The 22055-nt window shown below is 54.0% G+C and overlaps 4 protein-coding genes across 4 annotated transcripts; 2 read left to right on the forward strand and 2 right to left on the reverse strand.

The window, feature by feature from the left end:
• Positions 1-340: 340 nt before the first annotated feature.
• Positions 341-1683, forward strand: J7T55_003068 (uncharacterized protein; the record flags this gene model as incomplete). Its single annotated transcript, XM_053138208.1, has 2 exons — positions 341-659; positions 710-1683. 2 exons carry the CDS (start codon positions 341-343, stop codon positions 1681-1683), a joined length of 1293 nt encoding a protein of 430 aa, XP_052998935.1.
• A 644-nt stretch (positions 1684-2327) lies between these two features.
• On the reverse strand, positions 2328-5333 carry J7T55_003069 (uncharacterized protein; the record flags this gene model as incomplete). Its single annotated transcript, XM_053138209.1, has 1 exon — positions 2328-5333. The coding sequence occupies one exon, from the start codon at positions 5331-5333 to the stop codon at positions 2328-2330; it is 3006 nt and encodes a 1001-aa protein (XP_052998936.1).
• Positions 5334-7172: 1839 nt separating this feature from the next.
• Positions 7173-7500, forward strand: J7T55_003070 (uncharacterized protein; the record flags this gene model as incomplete). Its single annotated transcript, XM_053138210.1, has 2 exons — positions 7173-7248; positions 7319-7500. The coding sequence occupies 2 exons, from the start codon at positions 7173-7175 to the stop codon at positions 7498-7500; spliced, it is 258 nt and encodes an 85-aa protein (XP_052998937.1).
• A 516-nt stretch (positions 7501-8016) lies between these two features.
• Positions 8017-20251, reverse strand: J7T55_003071 (uncharacterized protein; the record flags this gene model as incomplete). Its single annotated transcript, XM_053138211.1, has 4 exons — positions 8017-18192; positions 18266-18507; positions 18550-19578; positions 19696-20251. 4 exons carry the CDS (start codon positions 20249-20251, stop codon positions 8017-8019), a joined length of 12003 nt encoding a protein of 4000 aa, XP_052998938.1.
• Between the last annotated feature and the right edge of the window lie 1804 nt (positions 20252-22055).

A 22055-nucleotide genomic window follows, 5' to 3' on the forward strand; every position in this document is an offset into this window, starting at 1 on the left:
CGTCTCGTAGTGATGTACGCCTCATGAGCACGTGTGCATTGATTTTGGGCGTTGTTCCGTTCCTTTTTCTCTTTTCTTACCTACCGCGTTCCCCCTTTCACGACTGCACCCCAAGATTGCGTCATACCAAGTCTTACCGGCATGTTAATATAGCCGTGATAGCAACCCAAGACGGCTGAAGGTGGGGTGCAACCCTACTATAGTTCTCATACCGTCCCGCAGAGCTGACGAATGACGGCACAATAGGTATATCCGACCTACCTTATTTAGATGGAAATCTTCTGATGGGATTTGCATTTTCTATTGTGGTTCTTTAATGGCTGTCTGGACAACTGAGAGGATGGAGGAAGACGATTACGTGCTTGTATGCCTGGACGATTTCCAAGATGATTCGATTGACTCCGACCCGAAATATCTCAACGATGTCAATGATTCCATCGAAAAGAATTCAGACCAGTTGTGGCTGATCAACAAAAAGATACACGATAACCCGGAGCTCGGATATGAGGAGCACAAGGCTCACGCGCTATTGACGAAGTTTTTGAAATCCAAGAAGGGCTGGGAGGTCACGACTTCTGCCTACGGGATGGAGACGGCATGGGTGGCGGTTTACGACAGTGGTGAAAGCGGTCCGGTGGTATCGTTGAACGTTGAGATGGGTAAATTTACTTTTCCCGTGCCCGTGATGCTGTTGACGAACCTCAAACAGACGCTCTGCCCAAAATGGGCCATGCATGCGGGCACAACCTCATCGCAACTGCATCATTGGCCGGCGGCCTGGCAACGGCTGAGCTGATACAGCAGCACCAGCTCAAAGGAAAGGTCGTTCTCTTTGGCACACCAGCAGAAGAAGGGGGAGGCGGCAAGATCCGCTTACTCGAAGCGGGAGCGTATCGAGACCATGAGGTTGATATATCTCTAATTTCCCACCCGGGCGTCCTACACGATAGTGCACTTGTTCATACGACGGGTTACACCCGATTCAAAGTCGAATACTTTGGCCGTGAGGCACACGCGGCTACCAGCCCTTGGTTAGGAATAAATGCGCTTGACGCGTTGGTGATTGCATATAATGGGCTTTCTGTACTTCGCCAGCAAACAATGCCAGGTGATATCATCCAAGGCTACATTACCGACGGCGGATCGGCGCCACAGATCATTCCCGCATACGCTGCTGGGACTTTTGTCGTGCGTGCAAACTCTCCTTCGCGTCTTCACACCCCTTCCCGCCTCCGAGAGTTGCGCAGAAAAGTCGAAGCCTGTTTCCGAGCCGGAGCGGAAGCGACAGGGGCCGAACTTAAGATCACTGTCGAGGAGGCCTACGCCGAACACGTCCCGAACCGAGTACTGGCCGCATCATACGCAAAGTATTGGAACGCGCTAGACCCGCCACATCCAGGCTCGATAGATCGAGAAATCCATATCAGTGCGAGTACAGACCAGGGCGATGTCAGCCACGCCATACCAAGCTTAAACGCGAGTTTCTCTATCGAGCCCGGGCCGGGTGGCCAAGGGCCGCACAGCCCCGGCTTCGAGAAAGCATCCGGGACAAAAGACGCTTTCCAGAGGTGTTTGAGGACGGGGAAAGCACTAGCTGGGACAGCGGTGGATATACTCACAACGCAGGGTTTGCTAGAGAAAGTCGTAGTTCAATGGAAGAAGGATATGGAGCAGTCTCGATAGCTGCAGTGGTGCAAAATGTACCATAATATGGCCCAGGGAAAATCACATTGTCGAGAAGTAAGCAAGGATTCAGCAGATCTTAATTCCAGTAATTTTTTTGAGGCGTCTTGTCATACACGCACACGGAAAATCAAAGCATCAAATCACTTTAAAACATCTCTCAGCGCAATTCAGAAATGTCATCGCATTATTGACCCTCCATAACTCACCAAGAGAGTCTACCACGCTATGAGCAAGAAGCTGCTCTAGAATGCAAGGTTTTTCTTGCTGCTACTGTTCTTTTGAGTAACATCCCAGTGAGTTTCGCCTTCTTTTCCGTATCAAAACCAGCATATGATCCCATCATTCACCTCGCTTTCATAGCGATATCAGAGAAGAATGCCAGCCCCTTGCCTGCTGCTGCATGGGAAGCAGCCCTTCCTGCCTCAAGATGTCATCCACACTAGACGCCGGCCCTAGAAAGCCTTCCACTTCATGGATGGAGATGACTCAACCTCAATGTGTGGTAGAGAAACTTCGCAGCTGTCCGCTCATATTATAGCTCCTTTCCATAATTCCTCGAAGTTCTGGCCATAGTGAGGGAGCCTTCCCCCAGACTATATGCCAAAGCCCAGTAAAGCCGTGACTCATGATGACTGCCAAACCTAACCTCTAGTAGCGCCTCGACCACTCCGCGATAGTGCTGCTCGCAGTAGCCTCATCTCGTAGTCTCCCAAGAGTGTGGGTAAGCTACCCACGCTTGCGAGGGCCGGCCCACTTTCTGGAAGCTGGGCTGCTAGGCGAAGAATTTGCTTCCCATTTGAGGTGTTGAAGTTCATCTTCGGCCCTGCAAAGTCTGAAAGCTTCATTCTGTAATGTTCGTAGAGAATTTTGTGGCGACAAGCCCAGGGGATATAACTCATGTTGTACTGTGCACCTAGTAGCTGTCTGATCAATTCACCGGCGCCAAGTAATTTTACCACGTCCAGTTTTGGCATGTCCCGTCTGAGCGTCTCCAGAAGCTTTGATAGTTCTCGCTTGGACATCCTGTGCTGACGCCGGAATTCGGACATGTTGCGGTCGATCTGAGCTTCCACGCGCGACGCCAAGATATCCAACCGGTCACCCAGCACACCGAAAGCCAGGAGTGAGACAGCGTATTTCCGAGACTGTCGATACTGCGTATAGTTATCGTACGAGCTCTCCATCGACAAAATGGAGACTACCTGTGGTTTTGTCTGGCCGACGCGGCGTATGCGTCCGATGGCACTCAGCATGGTCGGGATGCTGTCAGGAAGCTCGAAAATGATCATGTTGTGACAGTCTTCATGAAGATCGACGCTGTGCCCCAAAACGCGCATTGTGCTCAAAAGGAAGTCATATCGCTTTGCATTGTTGTTGAAGTCGTCAATGATAGCACATCTGGTTTCATCCCCATGCTTCGGCTTGCTCCTCAAAGATAAGAAATTGAATTCGGCCATGGCGCACACTCCTTCAATGATCCATTGTGTCAAGGGATGGACGCAATAGATGATAACCTTTTCCCCCTTCTGCTTCAGCTCTTCCAGCTTGACAAGCAACCATCGCAACTTGGGGGAACGGCGAACGATATGTCTGATCATGGAGGCTCTATCGGCAGGGGCGTGAACGGGATCGTTGTCGCGCCTTGTCATACTGTAGTAGAAGCTCATGCCAGAATCCGTATTGGTCTGTTTCAGAACATCAATATCTGGTATAACCTTACGAGATGCTGGCATGTCAAAAGATGGGTTCTTTAGAACGTCGGCTAGACCGAAGTCGGCTGTGATTTGGCTCAAGAAAGTGTCCCAAGAATTGTTGAATGCAGCTACTGGTGTTTCGTTGTCGTTGATGACACGAGCTGCGCAAGCTGCTGAATCGTCCTTACCGGCCCGAAAGATATTGTCGAACCCTACCCCGGCCAACTTATCGTAATCTTGCTGCTCTTGTGTCATACCTACTTCGATGGTACTGATCGAAACTGGCGGTAAGGCAAAGATTCCCGATATTGTCGAAGACCCACTGCTGGGTAAGTGAGCGACAGAGACGACGCCTCGACGCAGAAGGCACAGGCGGAGAATTGATCCCAGGACTCTACGTGAGAATTCCGGACCAAAATTCTTGTGGTGACCCAACCACCTATACGCGTGTGGGTTGAGGCGCCACAAGTGCTGGCCACTTCTCAGGGCCTCCACGTACTCGGGTGACACATTGGGTGGGACGAAGTTTCCCGAGCCTCTGGCCTGGAAAGGATCGAAATCATCATCAAACATTCTCAGAAACTCCGCAGTCTCTGCGCCTTGTGGCCAATTGATTTGCCACGTTTTGGAGTGGTAGAGCGCAAATAAAAGACCGCGGAAGTCGGATACTTTGTTGTCCACAGGATTTGCCGTGAGAAGAAAGTGAACTTCCGCGTCCAACAAATACGCAGCCTGGGCTTTGTTAGATTTGGGATGCTTGATTTCATGTGCTTCATCAGCAATGAGCGTTCCAATCATGGCCGGATCGAAGTTGAGGTCGTAAAGTTCGGGCTTTTTTGCCACCTTGAAAGCTTCTGACGCCTCCTCAGTGAGCTTGGAACCGCGTAACGATAATTCTTTCTCGCGGGCATCTTTATCTTTCCGCTTAACCAAGAACCTCCTGTTTGAGAGCTCACCATATGTAGAAAGGATGACGGTACGACTCGTTTGAGGGTCGGAGGGCGACAAAGCACCCAAGAACTCAGCAAGTGCTGATGGCGACGGAGGATCGATCATCTGGCTACTTTCGCCCGGTTCCAATGATTCACTGCAGATATACAGATTCAAAAGACCGGAGAAGTATTTTTCGTAAACCTCCTTCCAGCCTCGAAGAGCTTGATGACGACAGAGAATGAAGATTACTTTGTGCGCATTGAAGTCAGGTAGAGCTTCTTTCCTCTGGGCCAGGAAAAAGATGGAAGCAAGAGCCTCGACTGTCTTTCCTGTGCCATAGTCGTTTGCATTCACGCAACCTTTCAGGATCCCTTCAGCCTTCTTCACCATGAAAGCGATGTTTTGTACCTGATCCAGTCTAAGTCTCAGTGTGGATTTTGGAGAGATTTCGAGTGACTGCAAGTCCATATCCAGAAATGCGGCGGCGTCTTTCGGACTGTCGACAGTTGCAGAAAAATTGCTTAAAAAGTCCAGGCCAACCTTCATTTGCGGTCCACGGTCTTCTATCTCATGACTCTGTGAATCAGATGTACATACCGGAGTGGCGAAGCCCTCCATCAGTCGTTTGCGCTCATCGGGAGACATGTGAGGGCGGGAATTGTGGCCTTTGTCCTTTAGTTCGTCTGAGAAATACCCGGTGTCGTTGCCGTATGTGCTGAATTTGTTCGTGGTCTTCTGCCATTTTCTGCGTTCCGAAGAGGCCTTAGCTCTCTTTAGATTCGTCTTTCGAATTTCTTCGGTCGTATCTCCTTCATTTTCTGTCGATGTATCTGTGTCTGGATCTTGTTGAGTTCCTTCTTCAGGTACTACACTTGCTGAAGTAGCAATAGCTTCCTCCTTTTCATGCGCTGAATCGGAAAAGTGACTGTCGTCTTGTTGCTTCTGTCGCTTATTTGGCTGCGCTTCCTGCGCCGTATCAGGCGAGGCTGCTCGCTTTAGGCTCTGATCGACTGAAGACATTTCGTGGGCAGCAGTGCTGAGGCAGCAGTCGGTAGAATCGAGATAAAGGGGGCGAGGGTCTGACCTGCCTCAAACAAAGTGTTGAGCTTGATTCGTGGAAGACCATGAAGTTGATACTTGTTTCGTGGAGTGAGTTCTTTCGATTCGAGGGGCAGAAAGATTCAAGAGTGAGGATATTTGACGAAAGTTCTCACTTGTCCGAGTCTTGAGGGCTTTGAAAAAAACGGCAGTTCAGAAAAGCCCAGAGAAAAGCCGCACCTTGTGTCAGGTAACTTTGATGAGGAAGGTCCCTGCCCTGGTTGAGATGATAGCTTCTCAGAAATGTAATGCAGCTCTGTACTGACCACTTTCGTCAGATGGTTTTCCTCAGTAAGAAGAACGAAGAAATCCTTGGGGGCTGAGTTGCAAGTCTGTCTGTCCCAAGCTAAGTGTAAGGAGATAAAATAGGGCATGTATGGACCCTTAAATGTCTAGAGCAATGCTCATTGATAATTTCCGATCACTTGAGACGATCGAGACTTGATTACTTCGCCGGAGGGTAAATGAAGACCTTTGTTACTGGACTGAAGATATGTGAGGATGGGAAAGTGTTTTGCAGCGATGGCAGGGAAGGCTACACAAGCTGCCTGAGAAGAGGTACTTTCCTAAGTAGAATGGAAGAAACGAGGATGTGACTTGAAGCGGGCGTGTGATGTTGCTGTAGACTTGATATCAAAGTGTCTCCAATAAACTTGTTTCAGTAGACTGCGAGGGAAAGAGCACGATCTGATGAAAGCGATGCTTGTAGAAGTCCAAGCTTTGGAAATGGGTATGCAGGGCGTGCTTGAGCTGCTTGTATTCTGGGGGATTTGAACCTCGAAATGATGCCTTTCTCAATGATATAGAGGTGGGTGGGAAGGAGCAAGACCCAAGATGGATCACAGCGTAGGGAGGGGATTGTGAAAAATTGAGCGTTGTGAAGACCTAAAAATGAAGTGACCAATAGATTGTAAGTCTTGTGTCGACGCGATGAGCACGTATGTGTGCTGTGCCAAGTCTTGAAGAAAAAGAATGCTTGAGAGGACTACTTGCAACAGTATGTTGTTCGTCGCAGCCTGGCTTCATCAGACGAGGAAGCTGGGTACCCAGGTAGTAGGTGGGTATGGGTGTGGTGCGAGCAATGTGTGAGTCTGCTCACAATTTGGGGTTCCGTCAGGTTTGAGGTCAAAAAGCCCCGTTGTTGCTAAGCTCTTCTCTATTTGTAGATCCAGGGAGTCAAAACTTAGGCAGGTGTCGAAGACAGCTCAAGGTGGTTTCATAGCTACTTGCTCGTGTGCTGCAAATCAATCCAAAGAACAAACGGCTGATCAAGTACACCTGCAGTCATGCGACTGGTCACGACATGTTTTAAACAGCGCTGCTTTCGAGAATCAGATGTTGAATACCACTACAATTCATCTGTAAGAAAGGAGGATTCAATTTGTTTAATGGTCTCCAAGTACGTAAGTGGCATCGTTTGACAATTCATCGCTCGAACCGGGCGCCGTCAGCGTCTAGGTACTACAGAAATAGCAACGGTCCTGTCAGGAGTATGTCACAGTATTTGGAACATCGTATCAGGAGACAGTCTGCTGTACAAAATTGCTCATGTGATAAGCTTCGTGCAGATGTAGTCGACGGGCGATCGTCACCATCCTCCAACGTCCGACGTCTAACCTTCATAATGCAGAATCCATGGCGATATCTTTGGCTGTTGGCCTTGCACGTTGAAAGAGACGACAGCCGGAGTCTTTACACTATGACGCAGGCTGTCGAGATCAACTCTTGATTTAGCGGCTTCCGAAGTCGCGGAAAAATACGATGGTCCAGAAGCGGGCTCTCAAAGTCAGAGCGACACTGTGGAGAAATGCTACTTTAGATGGTGACCATATGAGCTGTAGGTTCGTTGACTGTAGAACATAGCTAGTGAATACAAATGAAGGAGAGGGATGCGCATTCTGATGGAGTGGTCGACACTGAGCAAAGTGGTTGGACGGTGCAGCCCTCAGGTAGCACCTACGTGAGCGGGAGGATCACAGACTTTGCCCATTATTGGATCGCGGAAGAAATGACGTACATGAACATCACCGAGGCATTTCTAATGAATCCTAGTGAGGACTTCGCTCCCTGGGTCCAAGGCGAGTATTGATTGAGGTGATTTATTCGTTGGAGATCGACTAAGGTTTCATATATTTAGATACCTATTAATCTGCCTGGCTACGTATACTTATCCTCGTGAAGCAAATGAGCCTCTGTCTTCCTCGCCAAATCGATGGCTAGCCCGAATCTTGTCCTGAGAAATATCAAATGCAATCACAAGCTCACGAAGAATGGAATTTGCGTGTCCGCACAAGACATGACCATGTCTCGTTTCTAGCATCTTATCACATGTTGGGGCTCGAATTCTCGCAAGTACGACAGAAAGTCTTCTCATCCAAGTATATAGGCATCTCACTATATTATGTAGATGTGAACAATTCTCAATCCCACGCACTACCCAAAGAACGCCAGTTTCTATCCGCACATAAGAAATATACTGTTAGGTATCAAACCAAATAAATCAACCTCCTTCCCATTGCATGCTATGTCCAATTTTTGTAATTTCGAGCGCAGTCCACCCACACCAAATGGAAAGTGGTTTCCAATGCTTCTGTTTTCTTATCCCCTAGACATACGAAGTAGGGCTCTCGGCTTCTCCTCTGAACCGGCCACTGTCATAAGGCATCGGAGGCGGTGGTGTGTAAGTTTGGCCTTGGCTGTCCTGAACCGCGCCTTGCGCCCACCACCCAGACATGCGCTCACGTAAAGTCTTGCGGTTGCCGTTTGGAGTAAACGGCGTCATTGGCGGGCCTTGCTCCAGGTCCTCATGATAGCTGTATCGCTCTGATGGCGAAGGACCGGGCCGAGGAGACAGATTCATCTCGTCGAATGTCTGCGGGCCTGTGGGGCCGGAGCCACGCTGGTCATGTGGCTCATACTCGTCGTCCTCGTCGTAGTAGTTTTCGAACTCCTCTTCAGGGGAGACGGCACGCTCGACATCATAATTCGGGTCATACTCGGGCTGTTCAGCCTGATCCATGTCGTCCTCCTCTTCTTCTGGTGGAGGAGTCGCCAGCGGGCGAGGAGACAATGGACTAGCGGCGATGGGGCTCAATGCCTGCGACATCGTGGACATCCTTGCTGACATCCTCGCGCTCCGCGTCTTTGCGAAGTCAGGGACTGGAGCCATGACAGGGACATCAAAGGTCTGTCCCTGTTCCATGGTCGGGGACTCAGCGATGGCAGACAAGCCACCGTCCGAGTTGGGCGACTGGAGAGTTAGAGCCATGTCGAGATCAACACTCTGCCGGTACAAATGCGAGTAACGGACTGGGTCCATGGAGTCCAGGTCCTCGTCTTGCGGGCTGTTTGTGTCCTGCTCAGGTGGCGGGCTCGGTGGGAGAGGTGATGTGAGAACAGGTGAAAAGATCGCGGATTGTCTGTAGAGCTGGGATAGTCGGACATCGCTTGTGCTCCCGGGCTCGTCGGTCTGTTCGTCCAGTTCTGCCTCGTCTTCTTGCTCTTCGTCATTTTCAGGGTCCTCGGGTGACTCCTCCACGCCTGGAGAGTCCAAGCCACGCTCCCCTTCTGAGCCAGTCGGTGAACCAGGGTTCGAATCGTCCATGATCCCTTGGAGATCTTCATCGTCGAGCCCATCGTCCTCGTCCTCTTCCTCTTCCTCTTCATCTTCCAATTCTTCGGCCGATTCGTCCATGTCGCGATCGCCTTCAGAGCCAGTTGGTGAGCCAGGTTCCGAATCGCCCACCTCGTCTTCCAAGGGCTCTTCGTCTTCCAAGGGCTCTTCGTCTTCCAAGGGCTCTTCGTCTTCCAAGGGCTCCTCGTCTTCCAAGGGCTCCTCGTCTTCCAAGGGCTCCTCGTCTTCCAAGGCCTCATCGTCTTCAAGTTCTCCCTCCTCTTCCTCCTCGCCCTCTTCGCCGCCACTGCCCAATTCCTCCATGTCTTCATTTTCCTCCTCGATCTCTTCCTCCTCTGGGAGTTCTTCCTCTTCTGGGAATTCTTCCTCTTCTGGGAATTCTTCCTCCTCTGGGAACTCATCACCATCAATGCCTTCTTCGTCCTCTCCAAGTTCACCATCCATCATATCCTCTTCAATCTCTTCACCGTCTTCTCCTTCAAATTCCTCGTCGCCAACATCGTCTAGACCCTCTTCATCTTCCATGATTTCACCATCCATCATGTCTTCATCAAGGTCTCGATCTCCGTCGCCTTCTTCGTCTTCCATAATTTCTTCGTCCATCATACCCTCATCGTCCATCATCCCTTCATCGTCCATCATCCCTTCGTCGTCCATCATACCTTCTTCGTCCATAACACCCTCATCATCCATCATACCATCATCAAATTCTGGTTCTTCATCACCCTGGTCGTCGGCGAATTCATCGTCCATCATACCATCATCGAATTCTGGTTCCGCGTCTCCTTGATCGTCGACAAAGCCGTCGTCCATCATGCCATCGTCCAATCCGCGATCTCCGTCGCCTTCTAGGTCGTCTTCGATAGGGAATTCCTCGCCGGCGTCTCCGGGAAAGTCTTCGGCGAAGTCCCCTCCACCCTCAGATCCTGCGAACTCGTCATCTAGCTGAGGCTCATCCCCGCCGTCGAAGTCATCTAGCATCGGTTCTTCTGGCTGGAAATCATCGTCGAGCCCGCGGTCACCGCCGTCATCGAGACTTTCGAATGGCTCGTCCATGCCTGGGTCATCCATGCCTGGGTCATCCATAACTGGGTCATCCATAACTGGGTCATCCATAACTGGGTCATCCATAATTGGGTCATCCATGATGGGCTCTGGTTCAGGCTCGTCGAAATCAGCCGGTTCGTCAGCGGAGCCAAAGTCGTCCTCCGGAATCATCTCGTCATCTTCAGGCATAGGTTGGTCGTCAAATTCTCCGTTGTCGCCCTCGTCCAAGGGCTCCTCTAGGTCGAGGCCGCGATCACCCTCGTCCATGTTGTCGAGTTCGCCCTCGGCCCCGTCGTCAAGACCGAGCGGCTCTTCGTCTCCCAGAATTGGCTCCTCTTCAACACCTTCGACATTGTCTTCGAAGCTGTCCAAGGGCTCATCGGCATCGAGAGGCTCTTCAAAGTCTCCCGCTGGCATATCGCTTTCAGGCTCGATTTCTGGCATAGGCTCCTCCATATCGAGACCCTGGTCCATTTCGAGATCAGCTGGAGCGTCATCGCCAAAGTTATCACCGTCAAAGTTGTCACCGGCGTCGTCAAAAGCGGGCTCGGGAGCCGACGAGCCATCGTCGAAAGAACCCGGCTCGCCACCGAAATCATCCATTGCGGGTGCAGGCTCAGAGTAGTCTTCGACCGGGGCCGAATCGCCCCCGAAGTCATCGAAGGCAGGCGGAGGCGAAGACATGCCGCCAGCAGGGCTAGCAGGGCCCCCAAAGTCATCCTCAGCGGGCGACGGGAGTGCTTCCTCGGAATTGTCCATGACTGGCGACTCTGCAGGCATGCCCATGTCGCGTGAGTCGGACCCAGCAGGTGGAGAAAGAGGAGTCTCCTCGACAGCTCCCATATCCATGGGCTCAGGCTCGTCGGCCATATCAGCTGGAGCAGCAAACTCGGACTGGACTGGCGACGGCATGCCCATGTCAGGCGCCGGTGAGGGCATCCCGTTCTCTTCGGGCGTTCCATCATCAAAGCTGTCCATTGGGGCAACCGGCGACTGGGCGTCCATGCCAGGCGATCCAAGACCACCGGCATCATCGGAGGCAAAGTTGTCCATAACGGGTGACTCCGCGGGCATGGACTCGGCATCTCCTCCCATGTCGTGCGAGGGCGAGGGAGGCACGCTGTTGTCCATTCCGAAATTGTCTTCGCCAGCAGGCGATGGTGGGAGACTGTTTGATTCTAGATTGTCCATACCACCAGCAGGCGAGGCAGGCATGCTATTGGTGTCGAAGTTGTCCATACCACCCGCAGGCGAAGGAGGCATACTGTTGTTACCATCGAAGCTATCCATGCCACCTGCAGGTGAGGGCGGCATGTTGCTCGTGCTGAAGTCATCCTGCTGGTCGAACCTGTCACCATCATCCAACGCCATGGGGGCAGTGTCAAAGTCGCGGCTCGACCGGCGGCGGTTGTCTTTCTCGCCATCGACGCCGCCGACCTTATCAAAGAACTTGCGCATCTTGTCCTTGATGTTCAGAGGTGCAGGCTTCATCTTCTCCGGCTCGTTGGGGCTCATCGGCTCCTCGGAATACAGAGGAGAGTTGCCGCCGAGGGATTGCCGAGGCGAGGCCATCGAGTCCTCGAAGACGGGAGACTCGGCTATTGGTGGTGAGTTCGCTGGGAGTGAGTCCATATCGGCAGACAGGCGTGGGTTCGATTCCATACCCGGTGATCGCGGAGGGCTGTCGTTAAGGTTGAAATCGTCATCGACCGGCGAGGTTCGAAGGCTGTCTCGGTTCTTATTCTTGCCCCATCCGAAGATGCCCTTGCCGCTCTTGTCCTTCTTGCCCACTTCAGGTGACATAGGAGAATCTTGCTTAGGTGATAGTGGCTGATCATCATGACCATCAAAGCCATCCATCGACGTCGGTGTCACTTCTCCGTCCTTGCTCTTGCCAAAGCGCCCGAACAGTCCTAGACCCTTCTTGTCTTTCTTGTCCATGTCGGGCGACACAGGGGACCCGAGCTCAGGCGAGCCTAGCCGGCTGTCTTGGCCGTCGAAGGTGTCATCGGTAGGCGACAAGACAGAGTCTCTGTTCTTGCTGTCTTTGCTTTTTCCAAGACCGAACAGGCCCTTGCCCTTCTTGTTCTTCTTGTCTTTCTCAGATGGGGAAGAGGCGTCTAGCTGAGGCGAGAGAGGCCTTTCATCGAGGTCGCCATCGATAGATTGCGCGTCAGATTGACCAGGCTTCTTCTCGCCAGATAGCACTGGAGAACCTGGCTGCGACTGTCCTTGGAGAACGAGCAGAGCTGGTATCATCACTTGGCCGTTGCTTCCAAGTTGCTGATCGTCCATCATGGTTGGAGATCCAGGCAAGGATCCTTCCTTGCCGGGTGACAGTGGCTCCGAGTTGGATCCTCTTCGTTTCTTCTTATCTTTGTCTTTGCTGAAGAGACCCTTGAGCCCTGACTTCTTCTCTCCCGGCATGGTGTCTTCGAGCTGATCGTCGGCAGAATCTAGCAGCATTGAGTCCCGATCAGGAGAGATTGGGTCTGACTTCGATCCTCGGCGTTGCTTCTTGTCTTTGCCAAATCTACTGAACAGGCCGGTTCCTTTGTCTTCAGATCCAGGCATGCCATCCTCATCTGCGGAAAATGGCTCCAAGCCGGGGGACATGGCTGAGGAGTCCCTCAAGGTCGGCGAGCCAAGAGGAGAACCTGACTTGTCCTTCTTGTCTCTGCCCTTTCCGAACTTGCTGAACAGCCCAGTCTTCTTCTCGTCGGGGTTCTTCTCGACAGGCGAATCGTCCTCTATAGACCATGGATCCAGAGGAGGTCTCTCTTCCATTATCGGGGACTCTCCTGGAGAGCCAGGTTGGAGCTTGTTGCCCTTGTCCTTGCTTTTACCGAATCCAAAAATGCCGTGCTTCTCTTCTGTAGGCGACTTAGATCCGAACTTGGTCTTGTCTTTGCCACGGCCAAACAAGCCAGTAGTCTTGTCACGTGGATTCTTCTCGTCAATCACATCACTGGTCGACCAAGTTTCACCCAGCTCAGGTGAACGCGAGGCGTCGTTCATGAATGTTGGAGACCCAGACATGGATCCTCGTGAGCCACGTCGCTCCTTCTTGTCCTTCTTGCCGCCTCCAAGTCCAAAGAAACCAGGCTTCTTGTCGCCAGAGGCCTTCGAATCCTTGCCTACCGCCCACGACTCATCATCTCCCAAGATAGGTGAGCCGATGGGAGACATCTGGTCCTTGCCACCGAAGAGACCGCCAAGGAAGTCAGGCTTCGACTCTTCCTTGAGGGAAGACTCATCCTTCCTGTCACCTGGGAGGCCACGAGACTTGTCCTTAGACGCAGACTGCGCAGAATCAAGATGACCGTTCTTCCTATCAGCAAGCGATCCTGGACCATCCCTGGGTGTTCGCCCATAGATGTCCTCGCGACCCTTGTCCGTCTCCGAGGTGAAGGCACTGTAGGATTGAGGTGGCGAGTTGAGCATCGATTCTGTGAAAGACGCATCTGAGAACCGCTCCTTCTCGCTCCTGACTGGACGGGATGCTGAAATGCTGTCCAGTTCCTTCTCCATGTTTGCCAATCTAGACGTGGGCGACAACGGCTTCTCGTTGCCGATTGTTGGCGAGCCCATGTTCCGAGAGACGCCGTCCTTGCCCTTGCCCTTGCCCTTGCCGAAGAGATCCTTTAGCTTGTTAGACTTAGGGCTAGTAGGCTTTTGCGATGAAGGAGGCATGTTTCCAAATTCTGCACCGAACGGTGACCGAGGAGACATGTTTCCATCGAGGGGAGAGAGAGGCTGGCGGGTCTGCCCCTTGTCCTTGCCGCGCTTGGCCATCTTGGACTTGGGGCTGCTGGGCATATCTGAGTTCTCTGATCCCATTTCTCGAGAATTGGCTGGGATAGTGCCAGCCGCCAGAGGAAACTGCTCGCCATCCTTGGCGTCAAGCTTCAAATCCGGTCGTCCTGGCCTCAGGGAAGGAGGCAGGTCTGACGCCTCCGTTCCGGGAGCTGGTTGTGGAGCAAAACCGTTGTCGGCGGGGTGAGAAGGTTCCTTGGCCATTCCACGCGGGGTTGGCCTTGATGGAAGTCCTCTCCTCATACCCATTGGTGGAGGCATCATGCCGGGCTTCTCCTTCGCAGACTCATCCACCAGGTCTCGTAGTCCTTGCGGCATTTCGTCGGAGACGCCAGGGCGCAACGAGGACGGCATATCAGGCACGGCCGGGGCGTCATTGTCAATGGACATTCCTGGACCCTCACGTCGAGTCGAAGGAGATCGTGAACGACCCATGCGATGAGGCTTGCCATCCATTGGCAGTGCGTCTCGGTGTGCTGGAGGCTGCTCCGGCATGCCAGGCATAGGCGGCATTTGAACATCTGCTGGACCAAAGCCAGTCATTCGTGATTTCCTGTTCGCGGCCCGCCTTTGCTTATCGTCCAATACTGGAACCGGCGGCATTTGTGCACTGCCAAGATTTGGGTGCTCATCCCCGTCTTTGAGTGCGGACGGTGGTTGAGGGACCGGAGGAACGGGCAAGGGCTCGTCTGGACCAGGCATTGGTGGCATCATACCAGGTAGCACATGTGACTTCCTGTTCGCCTTCTTCTGCTCCTTTGTCTCCGTCACAGGCGGCATCTTCGAATTTTGCTGCTGGTCTTGTGCCAGATCCCGTGAAGGAGTCGTGGCAGAGTTAAGCTCGGTGACGTTGGCTCCCGTTGGCATGGGTGGCGATGGCTTCTGTCCGGGACGCGCGGGGAAGGGCGAGGCACGACCCCTTGACTCGCGAACAGGCGGTTCGGGAAGCGGTGGTGGCAGCCCATTCCGTGAGGGAGGAATACTGGGATTCATAAGAGATTTTCGCGCGCCATCAACACCAGTTTGGAGGGGCGGGAGGTCCTTTAGTCCCCGGGGCAAATCTCTGCCCTGCTGCTGGTCGGGACGTACTTCATTTGGTTCAGACAACAGAGCACGACCACGCTGATCAGGCTGCACTGCCCCATCGGCAGCCACATTAGAGAGGACAGATTGTCGCTCCCTGCCTGGTGGCAGCAGAGATGGTCGTTTTGCAACAGTTTCAGGTGGTATATTGGAAGTCGTCATTGCCTCAGCTTGCTTATTTCCCTTCTTGCCTCCAAACAGCCGCTTCATCCAGCCGCTTGGCTTTGAAGGGCTGCTTGTACTCGTAGCGCTGGAGGGCTCGGGTGATGGTGCACTCCGTGCGTCCCCAGTGCTCATGTCCCGCGAAGAAGAAGTAGAAGGCCTTGCGTTGTCTCTTGTAGGCTCATCTCGTGATGAGGACGGAGGGGCTTGTGCGCCATGGCCGTCTGTCTTGACACCACCTGGGAGAGGCGCCTGTCTCATATCCATAAATCGCCTTTCTTCACGAGGACCCTGAGATCTTGAGGTTGGGTTGCGAGGGTCATTTACAGAGCCACCGAGAGGAGCAGGCGTTTCGTTGACAAGGGGTCTTTGTTCTCGAGGGTTAGACGGTGCCTTCGATTTGTCTGACATATTCCGCTCATCGACTCGAGGACCTCTCTGGTCATCTCTCAATGGAGCACGGAGGCCATCAAGGCCAGGTTCCCGAGGTGGGATTGGTTGGCCGTTAGGTGGCACAGGCATGCGAGTGCCATTCTTCTCGTTGCCACCTTGTCCAGGACGGAGAGCATTGGGAGTAGCAAACTCAGAAGGCAGGTCTCGTGGCCCACTCCGAGACGGAGAGGGCATTCTCGGCATTGGAGCAGCACCGGAGCCTTGAGAAGGCATACCAGGCTGGAAGAAAGACTGCCGGTCCCTGAGTCTGGGAGGCGGTCGCGATGTGGATCGCTCCTTGGTGGCAGCTGGGTTCCCAAGTGTCGCCGGTGGCAGCACTGGCTCACCAACCCCAACAGGAGGCATTTGGCGTCCTTGATCGCTGCGCAAGGGTGTAGGCCCCGAGTTCAATGGCCTGTCTTGGTTGGACGGCATCGGACGTCCATCTCGGGACGGCGGCTGGCTCCCTGGCAACACTGGCGGCATACCTCGCGATGCTGGTGACTCGTTCCTTGCCGATGGGTCTCTCAAGAAAGGCGGCGGTTGAATTGGCTCTCCAGAGGCAACAGCAGGTGGCATTTCCCGGCCCCGTTCCCGCTCACCACGCATGTGAGGAGGTTCTGGTCCAAGAGATCTTTCCGGGAATGGAGGCACGGGACGGCTGTCCTTCATCATAGGCTGGCGGTCTGCCGCTCCACGTGGTCCTCGAGATGGAGAGGATGTGTTGGCCATTGATGGATCTCTCAGAGCTGGTGGCAAAGGCATTGTCTCATCAGGAACGCCAGCACCACGAGGAGGCATAGGACGACCCTTCTCCCGCTCATTTCTCGCAGACAGGTTCGATGTCTCTGTGACAGGAGGCATGGGGCGGCCGCTCTTATCAACATTTCGTGGGTGGTTGTCTCCGAGGAACATCTCACCCTGGTTCTTGTCGGTACCAGGGGGTCCTCGCAGCTTGGATGGCGATGGAGGTCTGCCTTTCGACGGAGACGGCTGACGACCGCGGCTCCCAGCGCGTCGTCCACGCGATGACTGCGGTGACGATGGCCTTTGAGGACCATCGGCGTTGCGGCCTGGAGGAGAGCGGCGTCGGCCACTGCCATTTCGAGGCGAGCCAGGCCGTCTTGAGCCGTCTCTGGGAGAAGGCGGGCGGCGGCCGTTTGGAGCATTTGCATCTCTTACAGAGTCCTGAGATGGTCGACCACCAGGAGCTAGGGCACTCGGAATGTTATGCGCCTCAACGTCATGCTTCTGAGGTGTCGGTCTTGCTCGGTCATCACGTGGATTCCGCCCAGGAGCCAAAGCGTTCGGAACCTCAGGCTCGCCACGCGGCCTTGCATGTTCGTCACGAGCTGCGATAATCGGTTGCTTGGGCTCATTGCGCATAGCGGGAGGTTCGCGTTGGTTCCTGCCACCTGCTGAAAGTACACCAGGAACCTCAGGCCCAGTGGTATGCTGTGCAGGACCCGGTCTGCCTCGTGGATCGAGCTTGGCAGGAGCTTGATGTGGAGGCTGGCCAGCAGCAAGAGCAGCCGGCGCGGCTGGTGGACCAGCTGTGCGTTGTGGGACAGGGCGTCCACGTTCATTGGACACGGGCTGCTGTCCGCCAGGGAGATCGCGATCAGTTGGCCGTGGAGGCATGGGGCGTCCCTTCTCGTCACGCAGAGGCAAACTACCCTTCACGTCCTGATTCGGACCAGGGCGCTGATCGGGCCGCAGGTCTTTACCGCCACGGATTTGTGGTGGAGGACCTTGCTTATTCTCGGGATGGCCTGGGGGGAAGCGTCCAGCTGCAGGTTGAGCAGGTGGATTCGGCTTGACCTCATTGCTAGGTGGGCCAGGGTGGCGCTGTGCCTCTGGAACCAGACGACCTCTCCCGTCACGCTCTGGATGAGGCGGCATGTGAGGAGGCAAGCCCGCCTCCACGTTTCGTCCGGGTTGAGGTTCAGGCCGACCCTTCCCAGCCGATTGCTGTGGCTGCTTCGGTTGCTTGTTCGGAGGCGTATTCCCAGCCACAATCGCACCAGCACCAGCGTCAGACTCGAACGAGTTCCTCTGAGGGTGCAAGCGATGGGGCTGCTTCACTGGGGGCTCTCCAGTCTTGGGCTTTGCCTCCAACTCACCCTTCTTCTCAGCGCGCGTCTTGCCACGTCCAGTAGCTTGCTCCGCGGCCTTGTTTAGGGGTGTGTCCAAGTAGCTGGCCTCAGCTGCACTCAGTGCACGATTGCTCAGTGGATGCTCACCCTTGGCTGGCGGGACGGCGGCCTTCTTGCCTTTGCCTGGCACACCAAGTCCACGAGACGCGTCTTGCTGATTTTGGCTCTCGGTAGGGCGAAGGTTCTGCTGAACGACAGCGTTCTTGCCCTGTGCCGGTTTTGCAGGGTTCTTGAGATCGGGCATTGGAGGGCCACGACCTTCTTGACTCTTTTTAGGGAGGTCATTCGCGGAAGAAGCTGGCAGGAATCCATCGCCCTGCTTGTCTTGCTTGGGCTTCAGGGGATTCTTCATGTTGGAGAGAAAACCGTTTCCAGGCTTGGCTGAGGACCCATCCTTTGTCATGATCTCTTTGTCACCAGGCACGGGTCGTTGACCAGGCACAGAACGATTCTTGAATACCAGGTCAGTATACCATACATTAAAGACAGAGAAGCCCACCGATGGTTGTCAGAACGTTACTCACCGGTTCACTTAGACCAGTCTGCTTCTTGTCCAACTTCTGGCCGTCACGTCCAGGGATGGGAGCACCTCCTGGTTTCCGGATATCAGACGGCTGTGTGTATCCAGCAGCAGCGTTCGGCGCGCCAGGCCGCTGGAAGCCCATGCTTCGCTCGCCTTTTGCGTTGAGGTTGCCGATGGTAGCACCGGCTGCAGGGCGTTGGTCCGCGCCAGCGGTGAGGTTTCTGCCCTTCATGTTTGGGTTTGCTTTGGGGTTGTTCAAGTTAGTAATGTCAGTGTTGTTCTTACCATTAGTTGCAGCCGGCGGCATTCCTCTGCCGCGCTGCACGCCTGCGGACGACGAGATGGGGCCCTGGGTAGGGGGTGGGGTGGGACCATCTTGACGTCGAGGGGGTATACCATTCTTTGGACCAGCCTTGTTGTTGTTGTTGTCAAAGGGCATAGGTATCGTGGCCTTTGATGAGGAACCTTGACCATTGGGTTGTCCTCTACCAGGGGCTGTGGGACCGGGACGACCATTGCCTCTGCCATTCGGGGCAGGAGGGGCCTGCCTTTTGCCCGGCATACTTGTGTCGGCGACGGCAGCACCTTGCAGCGACCGAGCAGAGTTGCCTGCTTGGTTACTGTCAGGTGAGAATGGTTGTAGTGGTCGTCCTTGAGGGTCAAGAGATCTGTTGGGCTGAGGGGATGTTGACGAAATGTCTCTCGATTTGTCCTTGGACCGGAAGAGACCAAGGAAGCCCTTGCCTTTTGATTCTCCTTGCTGGCCCCCAATGTCTCTGCTGCTAGAGGTGTTGGTGGTGTTCTGGTTGTTCCTGCGCCCCTGGGGTACATCCGTAAGCGCGATGTCCTCCTGCTGATGGCCATGTGGGGCGGTATTTTTGGAGCGGTCGCGGCGGTCGACTCCACGGCCACCCTTCCTCCAGAGCCTTCCAAATCCAAAATTCCACTTTCCGGGGGTCTCAGACGAGCCAGATTGTGGCTCTGAAATATTTTTGCTGGGCGACAAGTCGGGTGCTTGGTTGTTCATGGTTACGTTTCGAGCCGACGAAGAGTTGCCGCTCGAACCTGGGTTGTTGATACCGCGAGAAGTTGAAGATGACGAATTTGCAGAAGAGCTTCCAGATGCATACCAAGTAGAGGGCTTGAAAAAGCTGTAGCCCTTGTCATACGACGATGCTTGGTTCTGTCCGTTCTGTTGTTTCTTCTGCTTCGACTTCTTGCTCTTCTTTGGTGATCCAGGTCCTGCGCTCCTCGTGTTGTTCACGTTTTGACTCGTCCACGTCTCTGGAGATTTGTAGCCCTTGATAGGCTTGCCTTTGCCAATTCTCCAGACATTCCACCAAGCCCATTCCCGTCCCGCCGCCCCGCGCCCTCAATATGGAGCGCCGTATTTATCGCCATACCGGGCGGTGTTCTTTCCGAAGAACGCACCGTTGTAGCCATTTTTCCGCTTTCCCATAAACATAAAAGTTGCTGCGAGTGCAGAAAAGGTGAACAAGATGCACAGCGCAATCGTAAGACCCCAGGTGCCTTGCAGCTTGTAGCAAGTCATCTGATCAGAGGCGACGAAGGTAAGGTATGAGAGAGTTCCATTGCCGGCATTGTCGGCCGGGTTCAGTTGCAGCGTGGTGCCATTGCCAGAATCGGTCGGCAAAGTCGAGCACTCTGTCTTGCTCAGTTGTCCACCCAGGATGATCACCACCACGACATAGGGGATCAAAAACACGGTGTCGACGATGGCTGTAGCCAGGTAAGGAATGTGAGTGTCGTCGTAAGCTGTGAAGGAAAGTAGCACCCAGAGCAACGCGGCGGCGCTCACGATCAGGGCGCCAGTAAGTTGTGGCGGTGGAGCGAGGCTGGCCTTGTTGATGATGGATGTGAAGCTGGCCACCAGGCCGATGATGGCGAGGAGGGCAATGCCTGAAAGCAGACGCGAGAACACAAAGGTATGGCCATAGTAGCCGTGGTTCCTGAAGCCGGTCCTCATGGTGGATGAGTGGGGTCGGCTCGGATGACGGTTCGGTTGTGCAAAAATGGGAAGAGAAGAGAGTGAGACTCGGCGTCTCAAGAACAGGCGACTTTGATTATATCTTTGTGGTCGCCGAGAAGTGAAGGTCAGGATGCCGGTGCCAGGCCCGGGTCCAGTCGTCAGTGAGAATCAGAAGTATCGCAGGTATTATCTTTAGTAAGTGCAGGTAGGTGGTTGCTTTGATGACAACCTGCAGACGAGACTCCGTTGAAACCTGGGGAAACAACCCAAAGAGAAAAATGACCTAGAAAACCTGACGAAAAAGGAAATAATGACAAGAGGAAAAGAAAACACTCGTGATCTCAATCCGTCAGATGAGTTTGGTAGACAGAAAGGAAATCCAAAGGAAAAAAAGGACCCCAAAAAGAGTCCCGGCCATGCCAAAGAGAAGAGGCCGGCCAGCTTATATCAGGCTGAATGCTTGTCTTGCCTCGACGACGGCCGATGTACATGCTCACTGAGGTCTAGACCCGGTCCCCAGCCTGGCAAAGGTGGGTAATCAGACGGCACTGGGAGTGGGACAGGGCGTTCGAGATGTTGCCAAATACAGATGCAGCAGTACTTTGTTGATGAACCATGTCCAGGGCGGGTTTGGCCCTGTTCCGGGCCGTCGACGACCAACACATGGAGCCGCATGGGCGTGGCTAGGTTAGGTGGTAGTCGTCATGTCATGACCAGGACCCATTGTCAAGGGCATGCAAGGGCAGCCAAAGTAAGCATCCAACGAGAGGCGGATGCACCACGAGGGCACGCTCCGGTTCTTTGTCCATCCATGTCTCCCAGCGGCGCCTGGCGAGATTGGAGGTCCACAGATACAAAGTATATCAAGGGATATCAGTTCATACGAACGACGGGAAGACCAAGAAAAGAAGAGAGACAGGCATGAGTTAAGGTGAAGAGGCCAATGGGAATAGAGGGAAGGCTTCTCAGCTTGTCGGCGAGCGCTTAAACAGCCGCGATGGCGTGCTGCTCAGGTACGCTGCACGATGCCAACTCCACCGCGTCTGCAGGGCCGGAGTGATCTCCACGGCAGTCGATGAGCTATGCTTCTTCGAGGCTGAGAGCAGCAGCAGCAGGGAATGCTCGACCGGGACTACTGGGCGAGGGTCCAGAGCCATTTGTTGTTGGCTGATCGACGTGAGAATGTGTTCCTCGTACACATGCAGAAGTCCCATTGGGAGCACAAACATCCAGCCAGCCAGCCAACCAGGAGACTAGACTCTGCCCATGCCCACTGCGCGGGATCCACCTCAGCGGCAACGACGCCAGGGCCTCGATTGGGTCGGGGCGTTTCTCTTCTGTTTCCATCGGATCCACCAATTTCTCACGCAAGGTTCACTGCACCACTCTCCCGCAGTAGACTGATCTTGGTGTGTTGTGTCGTATGCTATCTACTGGAATGCTCGTGTTGTTGACGACAACACAGTGAACAGGTGCATGGCAATAGCACTGTAGATCGAGAGTGGGACACGAAGCCAAATCCAGATCGAACCCACAGTATCGATGCGCGCAGGCGCGCGGATGAAACAACCCGGCCACTCATGGCGACCCCAGGCCCCCGGCCACGGTGCTGACCTCCTCCGGGATGCCATCGCGGCGCAGGCCTATGGTTCTCTTCTCTTGACGGCCGCCGCCTCCCTTGGACTTGTCTCAGCCGTGGTCGCGCTATCGGCTGGGTGGCCGGGCCCTTCTGCCGCGAGATTTTGGCAGAGGCGGAGGCTGTGCTGTTGTTTCTAAACGGGAGCCGCCTGTCTGTCCTATA

Source organism: Diaporthe amygdali, assembly GCF_026229845.1.
Source record: "Diaporthe amygdali strain CAA958 chromosome Unknown NODE_3_length_2959817_cov_65_330692, whole genome shotgun sequence".
Taxonomy (NCBI): Eukaryota; Fungi; Ascomycota; class Sordariomycetes; order Diaporthales; family Diaporthaceae; genus Diaporthe; species Diaporthe amygdali.